Source organism: Rattus rattus, chromosome 2 (assembly GCF_011064425.1).
Source record: "Rattus rattus isolate New Zealand chromosome 2, Rrattus_CSIRO_v1, whole genome shotgun sequence".
Taxonomy (NCBI): Eukaryota; Metazoa; Chordata; class Mammalia; order Rodentia; family Muridae; genus Rattus; species Rattus rattus.
In genome coordinates this window covers 215,217,652-215,235,716 of record NC_046155.1, presented here as the reverse complement: position 1 = coordinate 215,235,716, position 18,065 = coordinate 215,217,652, and the positions used below count along the sequence as shown (strand labels likewise).

Genomic DNA, 18,065 nt, shown 5'->3' with positions numbered 1-18,065 from the left:
TCCGTTAGGTCACTCTCTAGATGAAACCCGCTTGTCCAGGATAGGGTATACTCTAGGAGCCCAGAACCCAGGGCTTCAGGGAAGCGCAGGGAAGCCCAGGGGAATAAACCAGTGCCAACACCGTTGCCAGTCCTGTCTTCCTGCCATTAGGAATAATTTAATAATATCAGTTGTTTGGACCATATGCCTTACCTGCCTGTGCCTGTTAATAGCAGTGTTTAAACAAAGCCCACCGAGAAACTAGCTTCATTGTGTAAATGAGTATTGATTAAGTGGGGCACCCAGCCTCCCGTGGGCATTCGCCATTGTGTTCAAGGAGAAGCTCTAGGGCCTGAGCTGTGACGAGCGGTGCTCCGTCCACGCTGGGTTCCACTTCTCACGCTGACCACTCAGAGCAAATGTGACCTAGTGAGGGGGCTCTGTGGTGAACGGCTCTGCAGAGAGGTTTCACCATAGGCTTCAGCTTTTACTCATTTCCAGGAATCACTCTGCACGACGAACCTGTCGATTGGGCAGCAGCAGGAGATCACGTTAGTCTTACTTTGGTTGGGATGGATATCATCAAAATCAAGTGAGTAAGAAAACAGGTTTAAGCAGTCTTCCTATCAGGTACACGGTGTCAGAGCGCATGGGTTTGCAGTCCATAGTTGGCTTAGTTGTTGTTCTTTCTCTACGGGGACTTTGTCATCTCGGCTCACTCTCACCTCGGTCTCTGTTGTCACAGTGTTGGCTGCATATTTTGTGGACCCAAAGAACCCATTAAAGCTTGCACTCGCTTCAGAGCCCGGATTCTCATCTTCAATATTGAAGTTCCCATCACTAAAGGCTTTCCTGTAAGTGTCCAGTGCTTTGCCCTTGCTTCTGTGGACTCAGGGAAGTCCTAACTCACCCCAAAAGGTGCTGCTTGTTTCACCCGAATGACTTTTCTAAGTTAGCAAAAGAAGTTAGGATTCGAAAGTAATTTTTTGGTTTCTTCTTTTGATTCTTTAATATATATATGTATGTGTATGTGTATATGTATATGTATATATGCATGCATGCACTATTCTCTATATATTTTATATATAGTATATATATTATAATTCTATAGATACATTCTATACATCTCTCTATATATTATCTATATCACTTATTTTCTATGTGTGGGTGCGTGTCCTCATGTATGTTGGTATACCATGTGTGTGCCCACAGAGGTAAGAAGAGCATGAGGTCCCTGGCACCGGAGTTGCAGGAAGTTGTGGGACTCAAATCTGTTAATGAAACATTTGTTCTAGCTAGCCCATGTAAAAGACACAGAAACACAGCGTTTTATTTACTAGCCGTGAGCCTAGATTGGGCAGGCTCTATGCTATTCTCACCTGGATCCAAGCCATGGCCCTTGTCACCTTGTGTGTGAGTGTCACCTGGGCCACTCTTGCTCCATCAGCCTGTCCTCAGGATGCACTTCCGACCACACGCTCCTGGCCCAGCGGCCTCCTCCCCTCTCCACCCGCTCTTTCCTTTTCCCCTGTGGGCTCTCAAGATCCCTCACTTGCTTCTCGGGTCCTGCATTTCTCTCTGCCCAGTCACAGGCCTTTTACTAACCAGTCACTTTCTCTCTGCCCAGTCACGGGCCTTTCACTAACCAGTCACTTTCTCTCTGCCCAGTCACGGGCCTTTCACTAACCAGTCACTTTCTCTCTGCCCAGTCACGGGCCTTTCACTAACCAGTCACTTTCTCTCTGCCCAGTCACGGGCCTTTCACTAACCAGTCACTTTCTCTCTGCCCAGTCACGGGCCTTTTACTAACCAGTCACTTTCTCTCTGCCCAGTCACGGGCCTTTTACTAACCAGTCACTTTAAACTGGGAGCAAGGTTTGCACAGCAAAGGCCAGGCAGTGTACGTGGGCATCCACTGGTCTGGATTTGAGGGTTCAGAATTTAGCATTTTATACATAGAAACAGGGCCACCCCCAGTAGAACCCCAGTCCTCTGGAAGAGCAGCCAGTGCTTTTAACCCTGAAGACATTTCATTCTTGAGTTTGAGAACTTTTTCAAGGGAAGGTATTTTTTCATAATAAGTTGATTCAAACTGCTGATAATGTAGTTTTTGGGGGCTGGGGAATGATAGACTTTTTTTGGGATAGTAAGGCTTACTAGTATTTTTAAATTCTGGCTTGTTTAATATGTCTTCAGTATTTTTGATTACAAAAGTGAGAGATTAACAGTTACAAAGCCATAGAAATATAGAAAATAGTAATTGCATAATCTATAGATACCTTCTGTTAATATGTAGATAGCCTGTTTCATGCTCACATGCTATCAACCCAGCATGTGTTTGTTGCCTGTAGTTTTACAATACCTTCTTTGCGACTGGCCCCTCCCAGCTTCCCTTGAATCCACAGATAAAAGGCACACACGCACACACACGCACACACACACACACACACTCACACAGAGTTTGTTCCTTTTCAACTTGCCTTAGGGCACAATTGCTGAGCATTGCTATCTCCTTCCTAGAAAAGCATGCCCTTAATAAAATTCTTGTCTCTGCTCCTCCCACCTGCCCTAAACTTCAGTGACTATTCACACCTAGCCTGTCCTGGGACCCCTCACCTCTACCTTCCACTCAGCAACTGGCCCCTGGCTTTCTTTACTGACAGATCAAAAACCACTTGGGGAGCAGGCCCTTAGCATCAGAACCACTCCCTGCATGTGTGCACAGATTTCAGGTGTGCCCAGAGGGAGCTCTCTGCACAGCGGTGAGCTCCAGTTGTGCTAAAGCAGCCCCTTCAGACCCTGCGTGAGGTGACTGGTCTGCAGGGTAATACTCACCAATCACTTGCAGTTTTAGTGTGGGACGGGGGTTTTTTAATAGTGTCTCTTATCCCAGAAAGATGTTACTTGTGGATTTCTTTGTCCTCATGGACTTAAGACCGCACTCTCATGCCGTTCTCTGCATTTGTAGCTTAACAGTCAGGCAGTTCCTTCCCCGTCAGGTCAGTGTGCAGATGCTCCATGACAGCAGAGAGGGCTTCTCAGAGGGTTTGTCCCCAGCCTTGACGGCACTGCACAGAGCCCTTGTTTTTATAAATCCAGAAAAGTTATTACTTATGTAAGTATGTGCTATTGTGTGTCAGACTGACACCGTATTCCAATCTAGAAAGTCGTGCAGCCCAAATTTACTAATCATTCTAATTTTACTTTTTATTTTGATCTTGAGCCTGGGAACTCTCACGAGAAGTGAAGTAAAGTAGGAATAGGAATTGCTTTCAACTTGCTAAAGCTTTGATGGTGTTTGAGGAATCAGAAGAAACTTACTTAAGGACATTGATTCACTTATGTATGATTCTTATTTCTGTATAAATACTCATTGTGTTTATTAGGCATTTACATACTTTAATAAGCATATTGTATTTTTTTCACTTTTTAAAAAGAGTTTCACCAAAAGAGTTGTTATAATTGAGTATTCTGTGGTTAGCCATTTAGGACTTATGAATGAAGCAGATTCCTGGAAAGCAAGGTCATTGGGTCTGTGCTTGCCCACGGAGTAGTTCGTGTTTACCAGTGGAGGCAGGGCAAGATGGCAGCATTTACTTTGAAGAGTAACACTGTCTTCCTGCCTATACAGCAGTGGTTCTCACCTTCCTAACACTGAGACCCTTAATACAGTTCCTCCTGCTGTGGGGACCCCAACCTAGAATTATTTTAGTTGCTACTTCATAACTATAATTTTGCTGCTGTTATCAATCATAATGTAAGTATCTGATATACAGGACATCTGATATGGGACCCTAGTCAAAGGGGCACTCCATTCCAGAGGTGTCACGACCCACAGGTTGAGAACCACTGTGGTACTGCCTATCGGGATCAAATTGGAATGAGAAAAGTGCTCATATCTACTTGCAGCGGTAGAAGAAAATTAAGATAATCCTTCTTAAACAATTAAAGTTCTTTTAGTTAGCACTTAATTCTGCAATGATGCGTGCACAGGTATGTGTAAATTTATAGTGAGCTGTACACTTTTAAAGAGGAAATTATAAGATACATTAAATTTAATTTATATTTTTGTAGTTACTACATCAAAGAAAATTTGCATCACTAATTGTATGGTTCTGTATACTCTGTATTGTTTAACCATTACTGCTGTCCATCTGTCATCCCAAACCAAAGACCTTGTTCTGACTATAATTTTTTTATGGTGAACAAAAGGATATATTTAGAATTAGCCATCTGGACTCACTTTAAATGATTCTAGTCTTTTGTTTTTTTTCTGATTTTTTTCCCCATCTTTATTAAATTGGGAATTATTTACATTTCAAATGTTATTCCATTTCCTAGTTTCTAGGCCAACATCCCCCTAACCTCTCTCCCTCCCCTTCTCTATGGGCGTTCCCCTCCCCATCTTCCTCCCATTACCGCCCTCCCCCCAACAATCCCGTTCACTGGGGGTCCAGCCTTGGCAGGACCCAGGGCTTCCCCTTCCACTGGTGCCCTTACTAGGCTATTCATTGCTACCTATGAGGTTGGAGCCCAGGGTCAGTCCATGTATAGTCTTTGGGTAGTGGCTTAGTCCCTGGAAGCTCTGGTTGGTTGGCGTTGTTGTTCATATGGGGTCTCAAGCCCCTTCAAGCTCTTCCAGTCCTTTCTAAGATTCCTTCAACGGGGGTCCCGTTCTCAGTTCCCTGGTTTGCTGCTGGCATTCGCCTATGTATTTGCTGTATTCTGGCTGTGTCTCTCAGGAGAGATCTACATCCGTTCCTGACGGCCTGCACTTCTTTTGCTTCATCCATCTTGTCTAATTGGGTGGCTGTATATGTATGGGCCACATGTGGGGCAGGCTTTGAATGGGCATTCCTTCAGCCTCTGTTCTAAACTTTGCCTCCCTATTCCCTGCCAAGGGTATTCTTGTTCCCTTTTTAAAGAAGGAGTGAAGCATCCGCATTTTGGTCATCCTTCTTGAGTTTCACGTGTCCTATGCATCTAGGATAATTCGAGCATTTGGGCTAATATCCACTTATCAATGAGTGCACACCAAGTGTGTTTTTCTGTGATTGGGTTACCTCACTCAGGATGATATTTTCCAGTTCTAACCATTTGGCTATGAATTTCATGAAGTCATTGTTTTTGATAGCCAAGTAGTATTCCATTGTGTAGATGTACCACATTTTCTGTATCCATTCCTCTGTTGAAGGGCATCTGGGTTCTTTCCAGCTTCTGGCTATTATAAATAAGGCTGCTGTGAACATAGTGGAGCATGTGTCTTTGTTATATGTTGGGGCATCTTTTGGGTATATGACCAAGAGAGGTATAACTGGGTCTTCAGGTAGGGCAATGTCCAGTTTTCTGAGGAACCTCCAGACTGATTTCCAGAATGGTTGTACCAGTCTGCAATCCCACCAACAATGGAGGAGTGTTCCTCTTTCTCCGCATCCTCGCCAGCATCTGCTGTCGCCGGAGTTTTTGATCTCAGCCATTCTGACTGGTGTGAGGTGGAATCTCAGGGTTGTTTTGATTTGCATTTCCCTTATGACTAAAAATGTTGAACATTTCTTTAGGTGCTTCTCAGCCGCTCGACATTCCTCAGCTGTAAATTCTTTGTTTAGCTCTGAACCCCATTTTTTAATAGGGTTATTTGACTCCCTGCAGTCTAACTTCTTGAGTTCTTTGTATATTTTACATATAAGCCCTCTGTTAGTTGTAGGATTGGTAAATATCTTTTCCCAATCTGTTGGTTGCCGTTTTGTCCTAACAACAGTGTCCTTTGCCTTATAGAAGCTTTGTAGTTTTATGAGATCCCATTTGTCGATTCTTGATCTTAGAGCATAAGCCATTGGTGTTTTGTCCAGGAAATTTTCTCCAGTGCCCATGTGTTCAAGATTCTTCCCCACTTTTTCTTCTGTTAGTTTGAGTGTATCTGGTTTGATGTGGAGGTCCTTGATCCACTTGGACCTAAGCTTTGTACAGGGTGATAAGAATGGATCGATCTGCATTCTTCTACATGCTAATCTCAAGTTGAACCAGCACCATTTACTGAAAATGCTATCTTTTTTCCATTGGATGGTTTTGGCTCCTTTGTCAAAAATCAAGTGACCATAGGTGTATGGATTCATTTCTGGGTCTTCAATTCTATTCCACTGGTCTATCTGTCTGTCTCTATACCAATACCATGCAGTTTTTAATCAATATTGCTCTATAATACTGCTTGAGTTCAGGAATAGTGATTCCCCCGGAAGTCCTTTTATTGTTGAGGATAGTTTTTAGCTATCCTGGGTTTTTTGTTATCCCAGATGAATTTGCAAATTGTTCTGTCTATCTCTATGAAGAATTGGATTGGAATTTTGATGGGGATTGCATTGAATCTGTAGATCACTTTTTGTAAAATGTCCATTTTTGCTATATTAATCCTACCAATCCATGAGCATGGGAGATCTTTCCATTTTTTGAGATCTTCAATTTCTCTCTTCAGAGGCTTGAAGTTCTTACCATACAGATCTTTCACTTGCTTGTTTAAAGTCACCGAGGTATTTTATATTATTTGGGACTATTATGAAGGGTGTCATTTCCCTAATTTCTTTCTCAGCTTGTTTCTCTTTTGTGTAGAGGAAGGCTACTGAATTATTTGATTTAATTTTATACCCAGCCACTTTGCTGAAGGTGTTTATCAGGTTTTGTCGTTCTCTGGTGGAACTTTTGGGATCACTTAAATATACTATCATATCATCTGCAAATAGTGATATTTTGACTTCTTCTTTTCCAATTTGTATCCCTTTAATCTCCTTTTGTTGTCTGATTGCTCTGCCTAGGACTTCGAGAACTATATTGACTAAGTATGGAGAAAGTGGGCAGCCTTGTCTAGTCCCTGATTTTAGTGGGATTGCTTCAAGCTTCTCTCCATTTAGTTTAATATTAGCTACTGGTTTGCTGTATATGGCTTTTACTATGTTTAGGTATGGGCCTTGAATTCCTATTCTTTCCAGGACTTTTATCATGAAGGGGTGTTGAATTTTGTCAAATGCTTTCTCAGCATCTAATGAAATGATCATGTGGTTTTTATCTTTCAGTTTGTTTATATAGTGCATTATGTTGATGGCTTTCCGTATATTAAACCATCCCTGCATGCCTGGGATGAAGCCTACTTGATCATGATGGATGATTGTTTTGATGTGTTCTTGGATTCAATTTGCAAGAATTTAATGAGTATTTTTAAGCGTCGATATTCATAAGGGAAATTGGTCTGAAGTTCTCTTTTCTTTGTTGGGTCTTTGTGTGGTTTAGGTATAAGAGTAATTGTGGCTTCATAGAAGGAATTCGGTAGTGCTCCATCTGTTTCAATTTTGTGGAATAGTTTGGATAATATTGGTACGAGGTCTTCTATGAAGGTCTGATAGAATTCTGCACTTTTTGCTTGGGAGACTTTTAATGACTGCTTCTGTTTCTTTAGGAGTTATGGGATTGTTTAAATGGTTTATCTGTTCTTGATTTAACTTTGGTACCTGGTATCTGTCTAGGAAATTGTCCATTTCCTCCAGATTTTCAAGTTTCGTTGAATATAGGCTTTTATAGTAAGATCTGATGATTTTTTGAACTTCCTCTGACTCTGTAGTTATGTCTCCCTTTTCATTTCTGATTTTGTTAATTTGGACACACTCTCTGTGTTCTCTTGTTAGTCTGGCTAAGGGTTTATCTATCTTGTTGATTTTCTCAAAGAACCAGCTCTTGGTTCTGTTGATTCTTTCTATGGTCGTTTTTGTTTCTGCTTGGTTGATTTCAGCTCTGAGTTTGATTATTTCCTGCCTTCTACTCCTCCTGGGTTTATTTGCTTCTTTTTGTTCTAGAGCTTTTAGGTGTGCTGTCAAGCTGCTGATGTATGCTCTCTCCTGTTACTTTTTGCAAGGACTCAGAGCTATGAGTTTTCCTCTGAGCACAGCTTTCATTGTGTCCCATAAGTTTGGGTATGTTGTACCCTCATTTTCTAAAATTCTAGGAAGTCTTTACTTTCTTTCTTTATTTCTTCCTTGACCAGGTTATCATTGAGTAGAGCATTGTTCAACTTCCATGTATATGTGGGCGTTTTTCCCTTATTGTTATTGAAGACCAGCTTTAGCCCATGTGGTCTGATAGGACGCATAGGATTATTTCTATCTTTCTGTATCTGTTCAGGCCTGTTTTGTGCCTGATTATATGGGCAATTTTGGAGAAAGTACCATGAGGTGGTGAGAAGAAGGTATATCCTTTTGTTTTAGGATAGAATGTTCTATAAATATCTGTTAAGTCCATTTGGTTCATGACTTCTCTTAGTCTGTCTATGTCTCTGTTTAATTTCTGTTTCCATGAACTGTCCATTGATGAGAGTGGGGTGTTGAAATCTACTATTATTGTGTGAGGTGCAGTGTGTGCTTTGAACTTTAGTAAGGTTTCTTTTATGTATGTAGGCGCCCTTGTATTTGGAGCATAGATATTTAGGATTGAGAGTTCATCTTGGTGGATTTTTTTATTATTATTATTATTTTTTTTGTGAATATGAAGTGTCCTTCCTTATCTTTTTTGGTGACTTTTGGCTGAAAATTGATTTTATTAAATATTAGACTCACTACTCCAGCTTGCTTCTTCAGACCATTTGCTTGGAAAGGTGTTTTCCAGCCTTTCTCTGAGATAGTTTCTGAGGTGAGTTTCCTCTTGGCAACAAAATGCTGGGTCGTCATTATGTATCCAGTTTGTTAATCTGTGTCTTTTTATTGGGGAATTGAGTTTATTGATGTTGAGAGATATTAAGGAATAGTGATTGTTGCTTCCTGTTATCATCGTATTTGGATGTGAGATTATGTTTGTGTGCTTCTCTTCTCTTTGTTTTGTTGCAAGGAAAGGAACACGATTAGTTTCTTGTTTTTTCTAGTGTATAGCTTGCCTCCTTGTGTTGGGCTTTACCATTTATTATCCTTTGTAATGCTGGATTTGTAGAAAGATATTGTATAAATTTGGTTTTTTCATGGAACATCTTGGTTTCTCCATCTCTGTTAATTGCGAGTTTTGCAGGATACAGTAACCTGTGCTGGCGTTTGTGTTCTCTTAGGGTCTGTATGACATCAGTCCAGGATCTTCTGGCCTTTCATAGTCTCTGGTGAGAAGTCTGGTGTGATTCTGATAGGTCTGCCTTTATATGTTACTTGTCCTTTTTCCCTTACTGCTTTTAATATTCTTTCTTTGTTTTGTGCATTTGGTGTTTTGACTATTATGTGATGGGAGGAGTTTCTTTTCTGGTCCAATCTGTTTGCAGTTCTGTAGGCTTCTTGTATGTTTATGGGCATCTCTTTCTTTAGGTTAGGGAAGTTTCCTTCTATAATTTTGTTGAAGATATTTACTGGCCCTCTAAGTTGGGAGTCTTCCCTCTCTTCTATACCTATTATCCTTAGGTTTGATCTTCTCATTGTGTCCAGGATTTCTTGCATGTTTTGGGTTAGGAGCTTTTTCTGTTTTACATTATCTTTGACAATTGTGTCGATGATTTCTATAGAATCTTCTGCCCCTGAGATTCTCTCTTCTATCTCTTGTATTCTGTTGGTGATGCTTGTATCAATGGCTCCTTATCTTTTCATTTGGTTTTCTGTATCCAGGGTTGTCTCCCTTTGTGCTTTCTTTATTGTTTCTAATTACATTTTCAATTCCTTCATCTATTTGATTATGTTTTCCTGGAATTCTTTCAGGGATGTTTGTTTTTCCTCTCTAAGGGCTTCTACTTGTTTACTTGTGTTTTCCTGCATTTCTCTAAGGGAGTTCTTTATGTCCTTCTTAAAGTCCTCCACCATCATGATCAAATGTGATTTTAAATCTAGATCTTGCTTTTCTGGTGTGTTTGGATGTTCAGTGTTTGCTTTGGTGGGAGAATTGGGCTCTGATGATGCCATGTAGTCTTGGTTTCTGTTGCTTGGGTTCCTGTGCTTGTCTCTCGCCAAAAGGTTGTCTCTGGTGTTACCTTGTTCTGTTATTTCTGACAGTGGCTAGACTGTCCTATAGGACTGTGTGTCAGGAGTGCTGTTGACCTGTTTTCCTGTTTTCTTTCAGCCAGTTATGGCAACAGAGTGTTCTGCTTTCAGGTGTGTAGTCTTTCCTGTCTACCGGTCTTCAGCTGTTCCTATGAGCATGTGTCCTGAGTCTACCGGGCAGGTCACTTGGAGCAGAAAAGTTGGTCTTACCTCTGATCTTGGGCCTGAAGTTGCTCCTTGGGGCTGGGTTTTAGCTCTCCATGAGGGCAATAACCAGAAGGGCCTGCCTCTACTTCTGGGTCCTGAGCATGGGGGTGGGGGGTGGGGGGTGGGGATGGGGAGCCGATGGCGTTAGGTGTTTTCCTCTACAGTCAGAAATGTGGATAGGGAGTAGTCTCTTCTGGTTTTCTAGCCATGTCTGCCCCTCTGAAGATTTAACTCTCCCTCCCATGGGATTTGGGTGCAGGGAGCTGTTTGACTGGGTCAGTTCAGATCTGGGCGCAGTCTGGACTGCAGGGCTCCTGCAGCGTGACTGCCCCTATCTTTCTGTTCCCAGAGGCCCTATACAGTTTCCTCTTGGGCCAGGGATGTGGGCAAAGGTGGGCAGAAGTGGCGGTCACTCCAGGCCTGCAGTCTCAGGATTGCCCACACACCTGGCCAATGAGTTCTCTCTCCCACAGGGTTCAGGAGCTGTGGGCCAGGATCAGCGAGCTTCAGGCGCCAGCTAGAAACCGGAAGTGTCTGGTCCCAGAGGAATTTTGCCTTTGTGTGTTCTGAGTCCACCAGGCAGATCACTTGGAGCAGAAAAGTTGGTCTTACCTGTAGTCTCAGGCCTGAACTCGCTTCTTGGGGCTGGGTTTCAGCTCTCCGTGAGGGCAGCAAATAGAAGGCCTGCATTCTCCAGCTGGGGAAGAGAAGGCCAGCGGTGGAGTCATGCGTCTCAGGAACTGGGAGGCCGTCTGTCCGGATGATGATTCCAGTCTTATTAGCACCATGTAGAGCATCATAACCAGGAGTCAAGTGGCACCTCCTTCTCTCTGTCAGGCCGTATCAGGGTGTTGACTTTGGCCACATCAATGTCAGAGTCTCTTCATGGCCTATGTGATCTGGTGTTTGTTGGCCTTGACATCCACAATGAGCACAAGCGTGTTGTTGTGCCCTGTCTTCATGGCTGACTCGGTGGTCAGGGGGATTTGATGATAGCATGGTGGTCAAGCGTGTTTCTCCTGGGTGCACCCTTTCAAGGATATTTTGGCTGCCTCTGAGCCGCAGGGTCTTGGGCTGCTGGAAAGTGGGTGACGTTCGGATCTTCTTTTTGTGGCCCTGGACGTCTTTCAGCTCTGCTTTCTTAGATTTCAAGGCCTTTGCTTTGGCTTCGGCTTCAGGAGGGGCAGGAGCTTCCTTCCTCCATCTTGGCGCCATCTTGGTGCAAAGCCTGAGCATAGTTCTGGAGGATATTCTAGTAAGCAGTTGTCTTCTCACTCTCTTAGTGTCTGCAGTGTGATACACTTTTAGTTTTGAAGAAATCGTTTCTTTTTCTCAGCTGTGCCCTTTGGTGGCAAGTCCATGAGCTCAGTGTCAAAGCCACCATCACGAAGGCAGCATCACGAAGCCTTTGCCTGGGTTTTCTTTACCAGCGCTGTGGTTTGTCTTGTGCGTTAGGCCAAGGTCCCTTTGTGGTTGGTCGTGTGCTGCTGAGCAGAGCTGCACTGCCACTCAGTTCTTTCAGTTCGCTCATGCAGTTTCCTAGCAGCATCTGTTCAAAGAAAAAGAAAAGAAAACAACTTGTTAGTTCCCCAGTGAACAATGTCCGCACCTTTGTGCAATATCAGATGAGCATATATTTGCTGATTGTTTTTTTTAAAGGCTACTTGAGGAAGATTATTTATTTTGTTGCCTAACATAAAAGCATAGTAAAGCACATAGTAAAGCAGGCGACATAATCACGGATGAAGCAAAGGTCAATCCCTGACGCTCTCAGGCCAGTCTTTCAGAATTCAGAAATACTAAGGATTTTATCAGAACACTGAATGCACACATGCTGTTTAGAACTCTTCATAGGAAGAGACAACATGAGGCAACACCCAACACCGTGTCTGAAACATACTGCTTCTGTTGTAACTTACTAATGTCAGTTACACATGAAACACCCTGCACCTAATTGCATGAATAGGTTTGTAGTAGATTTAGGAGAAGGACTTTGCAGTTTTCAGATTTGGGGGCTCTGAGAATTGAGTAGAGATTCTGCACCTGTGTTAGCATTGTCCATATTTACAGACAAAGTAGAGACTCATGTTTGGTTGTCACTGGGTGACCAGGACCCAGGCTATCGTCTTTCACCATGAGACACGATGCACTTTCCCATTAACACAGTGCTGCAGATTGTGAACTCCTGCATTATGAATGAGCTTGCTCTTATACATGATATTTATACATCAAAGTGATATACAGTAAATTCTCTTGTTTGCAAATAGATATCTCAGCTATGTCTGACAGGTTTCCGTCTTAGATAATACACGATGCTGTAGAGAAAGACGGAAACATGGAACCCAAGCCCGTCTGTTCACAGCCCGTTGGTCAGTCCTGGGGTTACTCTAGGACCCACATACAGCTCAGCAGGTGGTGGGAGGGAGGTCACATGTGTCTTTTCTCTGCTGTTGGGGAGGCCATGAAGACCTAGTCCTGTGTGAGGCTAGTGGGGACTCTTTGGTCCTGAAGAGATCTTGCACTTACCTCTCAGTGTACACGTTAAGACCTATAGCCATTGAATTCTTGGAATCGACCTCCTCTTTGCAGCATGTGGCTGCCATCTGCCTGCTGAGGAATTACTTCCTTTGCACTCTTTGCACCTCACATCATGCAGTACCATTAAGGAAGAAAGGTGTTTTACCTTTTTGGAGTACTAGAGTTTCGGTGCCATTACTGCTCTTGATATGACTTATAGAAGATTCCCAAAGTCTAGGCTTGACATCCACACCCCTCACAGTTGTTATCTCCTTTATTCACTCTTCTTCCAGGATGGGGGAGGGACCCAATGCCTAGTGCACGGTGTGCAAGCCCTCTACCGCCAGCTGCGTCTCTGGCTGGCTTCTCCTTTCCACAAATGCACACCATTGTGGTTCGGAAATTCCAGATGTAACATGTCTGCTTCCCCAAACCGAATGGCCCAAATGATGCTCAGAAAGCATTTAAAGTGTGGTGGCTTTGCTGTTTTCTGAGAATGTGGTCTGCACTGTTCTCAGACGTTAGGCAGGCTGCTAACACTCAAAGCAGGTTATTTGAGGAAGGATAGTCACCTGTGTTTTGACTTTGACTGCCAAAGCTTCCTCTTTTTTCCTTCGTAAAAGTTTCTTTATAGAATAGAGGATTGTGCCCATGTTATTTCTGTAGGACTCTCAGTGAGCCAACGTGGGAAGAGCCAGGGGCTCGTAGCTTCAGCTGCTTCAGGCGACATAAGTTCCATAGCCAAGTAACTGACCAGGTTCTGCTGTTTCCCTTCATGTTAAAACGCAGTCCGCAATAGTCAGTGTGTGATGTCATCATCTAAGGTCAGCTGACAGGGCGGGTGGTCAGAGATGGTCTCCTGGATGTGGGCATTCCCCTGTGCTGGCTGCTCTTGATGCCACGTGACGTCCGAGCGTCTTCATTTCAGTGTGTGGAACCTTAAGTGGATAAACTAAGGGACTTTGTCCAGGTGAAAGTGATGAACCCTCGTTTGTTACACTTTAAACCCTGTCTAATCTCCTATATAAATAAAACCATTGCCTATACATTCTGTCCCACGGTGCTTGGTACTCAGGGATGCTCTCCTTCATTGTGTCTGCATATGGGGTATTTTATTCTTGTTGCCCAAGAATGGTGTAGTGATCAGTGCTGAACATGATGGCTCCTCCTCCCTCCCTCGGAGCCCGCGATGAAGCAGTTCAGTTGCTAAACATCTGTGCTTCTTTCTAAGCCCCTCCTCTCACCCTGTCCCAGTGCTGTGAAAGCACAGGCCAGGGGAACTGGGCTGCAGACAGATGGGAAGGAAAGCTTAGCCTCTTAGAGCCTTTACCTGCGGCTCCTTGTGATGCCACCATGGTGGTGAGTGTTAGAAACAGCAGCCGCTCTTCACCTTTCCCATGATCCCCAGGTCCTGTCCTCTTCAGCTATCCCGAGGGAAGGGGGCAGCAAGGCTATCTGTATAGCCCACTGAAGTTCACTCTGGGTGCAGGCTAGAGATGGGAAGGAGCCCCTCACTAGCGTAGGACTTGACGGAGCTGTGGTGACTGGTGAGTTCCAAAGGCTGGAACTGCTATAGCAAGTCTTCAGTATTCCCATTCTGTCTGTCTGTCTGTTTTAGGTGCTGTTACACTACCAAACCGTCAGTGAGCCTGCTGTTATTAAGCGATTGATTAGTGTCCTAAACAAAAGTACCGGTGAAGTCACAAAGAAGAAGCCCAAGTGAGTGTTCTAATGCAGAAACCGTAGACAGACACTAACGTGTAAGCACTTCCTTACAGGGACGCTGAGTGTGTGCTGGGGTAAGTGGGGTCCAAATCACCTTTTCTACTGGTCACTTTTAGTGACTGATTAAAAAATATACATAAATAACTCTCTCAGGGACCAGCGATGGCTCAGCTGATGTACTGTGCGCTTGCTGTGTAAGGACGGGGACCCGAGTCTGGTCCTTAACCACCGAGCCGTCTCTGCACCCCCAAGTCCTACGTTCTTAAAGATGAATTTCACTTTGTTGCCCCTTGTTTTAGATTTCAGTCTTGTGCTTCCCTTGCCTCTGTCAGCTGCGCTGTGAGCTTGTCCCCTAGTGTAAGAGAAGGGTCTCTGCATGTCCCTAGCACCTTCCTTTTCCACCCTGGGAGGAAGTTTGCCCCGGTCCACATACCCTTCCACTGCAGTGATCACCTCCATGTCGGTTTTCAGATTATTGCCTAGTGTCTAGTCTGAGGCTGCACAGTTCTTTGACTGACACAGGAAGTACTTTCTGAGAAACTAAGCCAACTGTAATAAAAATAAAATAAATGCGAGTACATATTGCAGAATACAGACTCTTACTTGGTACAAGTTCAGACCATCCCAGTTTGCTTGGCTGCCTGCAATTTGGAGTTTCCCTCATCTTGAGCCCATGGGGAATCCCACCCAAAATCCCCTTCCTCTCTCACCTTCTGCACCTGTGCAAGGCCTGGTACCGTGCTGGCCGCCTGTGGAGACAGTCTCCACACTCAGGAGGAGAGGGAAGGGCTGCTCCGCCTCTCTCCTGAAGGAGTCCTTAGCTTCTCACGCCAGTGACCTGGGAAGCACTACACCAGAAGATCCGTGTTTTCTAGGCTGTCGTGAGTGTCTTCTGCGTGTTATATCCTCAGCACCACACGAAGCAGGGAAGTGACACGCCTTACAAGGCACAGAGACAGGATTCTTTCCTTTTTCCTTTTTCCTTTTTCCTTTTTCTTTTAATGGCAACTGTGCCATATTTTCTTTTTCTTTATTCACTTTATATCCTGCTCACTGCTCCTCCCAGTCTCCCCCTCCAACAATCCTTCCTTTCCTCCTCCCTCCCCTTGTCCTCTGAGGGTGGAGGCCCCCTGGGTGTCCTCCCCTGGCCCTCCCACATCAGGTCTCTGCAGGGCTAGGCGCTTCCTCTCCCACTGAGACCAGACAAGGCAGCACGGCTGGGAGCACATATCCCCCAGACAGGCAATAACTGTAGGGCAGCTCTCACTCCGGTTGTTCAGGACTCTCATGAAAACCAGAGTACACGCCTGCTATGTGCAGGGAGGCCAAGGTCCAGCGTGGGTGTGTTCTTTGGTTGGTGGCTCAGTCTCTGAGAGCCCCAAGGGTCCAGGTTAGTTGACTCTGTCCGTCTTCCTGTGGAGTTCCTATGTCCCTCAGGGCCTGCAGTCCTTCCCCCTGGTCTTCCATAAGAGTCCCACGCTCCTTGCACTGTTTGGCTGTGAGTCTCTGCAGTCCTCTGAGTCAGCTGCTGGGAAGAGCCCCTAAAGGACAGCCATGCTGGGCTCTGAAGTAGGATTCTTACCTGACGCAGTGACACATAGGCTCTTGCATGTGCGGTTGTGTCTGGCCTGTGTGACCCAGACAAGTATGTGGAGGTCTTTTTAGTCGATGTTGGCTCATGTGTCTACTCTTGAGTTTTCCCCTATATCTGCTACAAGGTCTAGTACAATACACTTAGCATGTGTGAAGCCCATGGGTGAATCCCCAAACTGCAAAATTAAATAGTACATTTATAAAAAGGATTAAGTGTTAGCATCCTGATATTAAACTGGTATCACTTACTTTATTAGACAGCTAAACTTCTAGATTTCCCCAGGGAATGGTAACGTAGCTTGGATTGAGATGGGTGTTCGAGCATTATGGGGATAGGATATAGTGGGCCTGAAGAGGGGAGAGAGGTGTATTTTAAGATTGGCTTACACACACACACACACACACACACACACACACACACACACACACACACACACACACACACCCCTGAGATCTACCTAATGGTTCTTTTTTTTTTTTTGGAGCTGGGGATCGAACCCAGGGCCTTGCGCTTTCTAGGAAAGCGCTCTACCACTGAGCTAAGTCCCCAGCCTCCCTAATGGTTCTTAAATCTAGAATTACTTTAGTTCCTTTTACCCCAGAAAAATTCAAAGGCATATGCTTGCCTTTTAAAACATACACGTATGCAACTTTTTCTCCTGGATTTGGAAGACTGAGTGTGAACTGCTCACCTTTCCAGTGCTCATCTGTCCCTTCTTTTCCCCTGTACTCCTAACAGGTTGTTGACCAAGGGCCAGAATGCCTTGGTAGAGCTGCAGACACAAAGACCAGTGGCTCTCGAGCTCTACAAAGACTTCAAGGAACTGGGGCGGTTTATGCTGCGTTATGGTGGCTCCACGGTAGCTGCTGGCGTTGTCACTGAGGTATCTGCTGTGTCCAGTTATCTCTGTCTGTTTCACCTTGCAAAGGTCATTGCTGAGGTGTTTTATGGCTTAAGGGAATATACGATATTGGAACAAGGAATTAAAATTTATACTAAAATAGTTTTTAAATGATAAGAGGAGAAAAGTATCAAATGCTTTTCTCATTACAGGCAGATGAATGGAGTCCCGATTTTACTTAGTAGAAGCCATATTTCTTTAAATTACTGGCTTCCAGTGATTTTAAATAATTCATCCAAAAGAACTGAATTAATGTAGCTATAAACATTTTCTGAAACATGTCTCTTGTATATGACAAATGCAGTGACATTTGAAGTCGATAGCCAGAACTAAACCATGAAGTTTCAGTAGTTGGAATTTTTTCTACATTCTCATAAGCAATATGAATATTTTATCTTAAAATAAAAAAGCCTAAGTATCAGGCCAGCGGTGGGGAGAACTTGTGAGGGGAGGAATGGCTCACGCAGTTGTTGTAAAGAGTCAAATGCTAGCGGCATTATTTTCTTCTTCTTCATTTTACAGATAAAAGAGTGACGGTCCAGTCCTCCCCACGTTTCCAGATGAGACAGCCCCTGAGGCACTCAGTGGTGCAGCTAAGGAAACGGCATGCAGTCATGATTGTGTAGATGAGAGAAACTAAAGTTCAGGTAGCTGCCCACCAGTATTAACGATCACTCCCGCACGGCTTCCAGGCTGCCAGCGTTGGACTCTCGTTCCTTCCTTTTGCGGTGGCAGTAAATGCGTTTGTTGTGCTGAGACTGTGAAGATCAGAAGACACTTAACTCAGTGGACTCAACCTCCAGCCAAGCCAAAACCAGAAGCCTCTGTTTTCTCTCCTGCTGTGTGTTCTAAGGAAGCCTCTCTTACTGGGGCTGGGAGAGTCCATCTGTGACCTGGTGCTTTTTTTGGTTAACACTAAGAAAAGATTTAGTGAAGGTAACAGAGTAAAGCTATTTTGTGCTGAAAATGAAACCGTCCATCTAGTCTGCCTTCTGGAGTGTGATGGGAAGTGACGGACACCTGTTCTTAGGTCACAAAGATACTATTTAAGTTGAAAAGCCAGCTAATAAAATGCCTTAGTTTGAATGCCTTGCAAAAATGTGTCTCATTTCTTAAACATCTATGAGGGGGTCTCTGCCCCATCAGCAGATGAGCCTTG

General features: G+C 44.1%; 1 protein-coding gene across 1 annotated transcript in view; it reads left to right on the top strand.

The window, feature by feature from the left end:
- Hbs1l (HBS1 like translational GTPase) overlaps positions 1-18,005 on the top strand; it is a 79,163-nt gene extending 61,158 nt beyond the window's left edge. The window contains exons 14-18 of the mRNA XM_032894922.1: positions 481-571; positions 725-833; positions 14,305-14,405; positions 16,744-16,888; positions 17,429-18,005. Of these exons, the coding sequence (XP_032750813.1) occupies positions 481-571; positions 725-833; positions 14,305-14,405; positions 16,744-16,888; positions 17,429-17,440 (458 nt within the window). The 3' untranslated portion in view covers positions 17,441-18,005. The remainder of the gene's footprint in view (positions 1-480; positions 572-724; positions 834-14,304; positions 14,406-16,743; positions 16,889-17,428) is intronic.
- Positions 18,006-18,065: the final 60 nt, after the last annotated feature.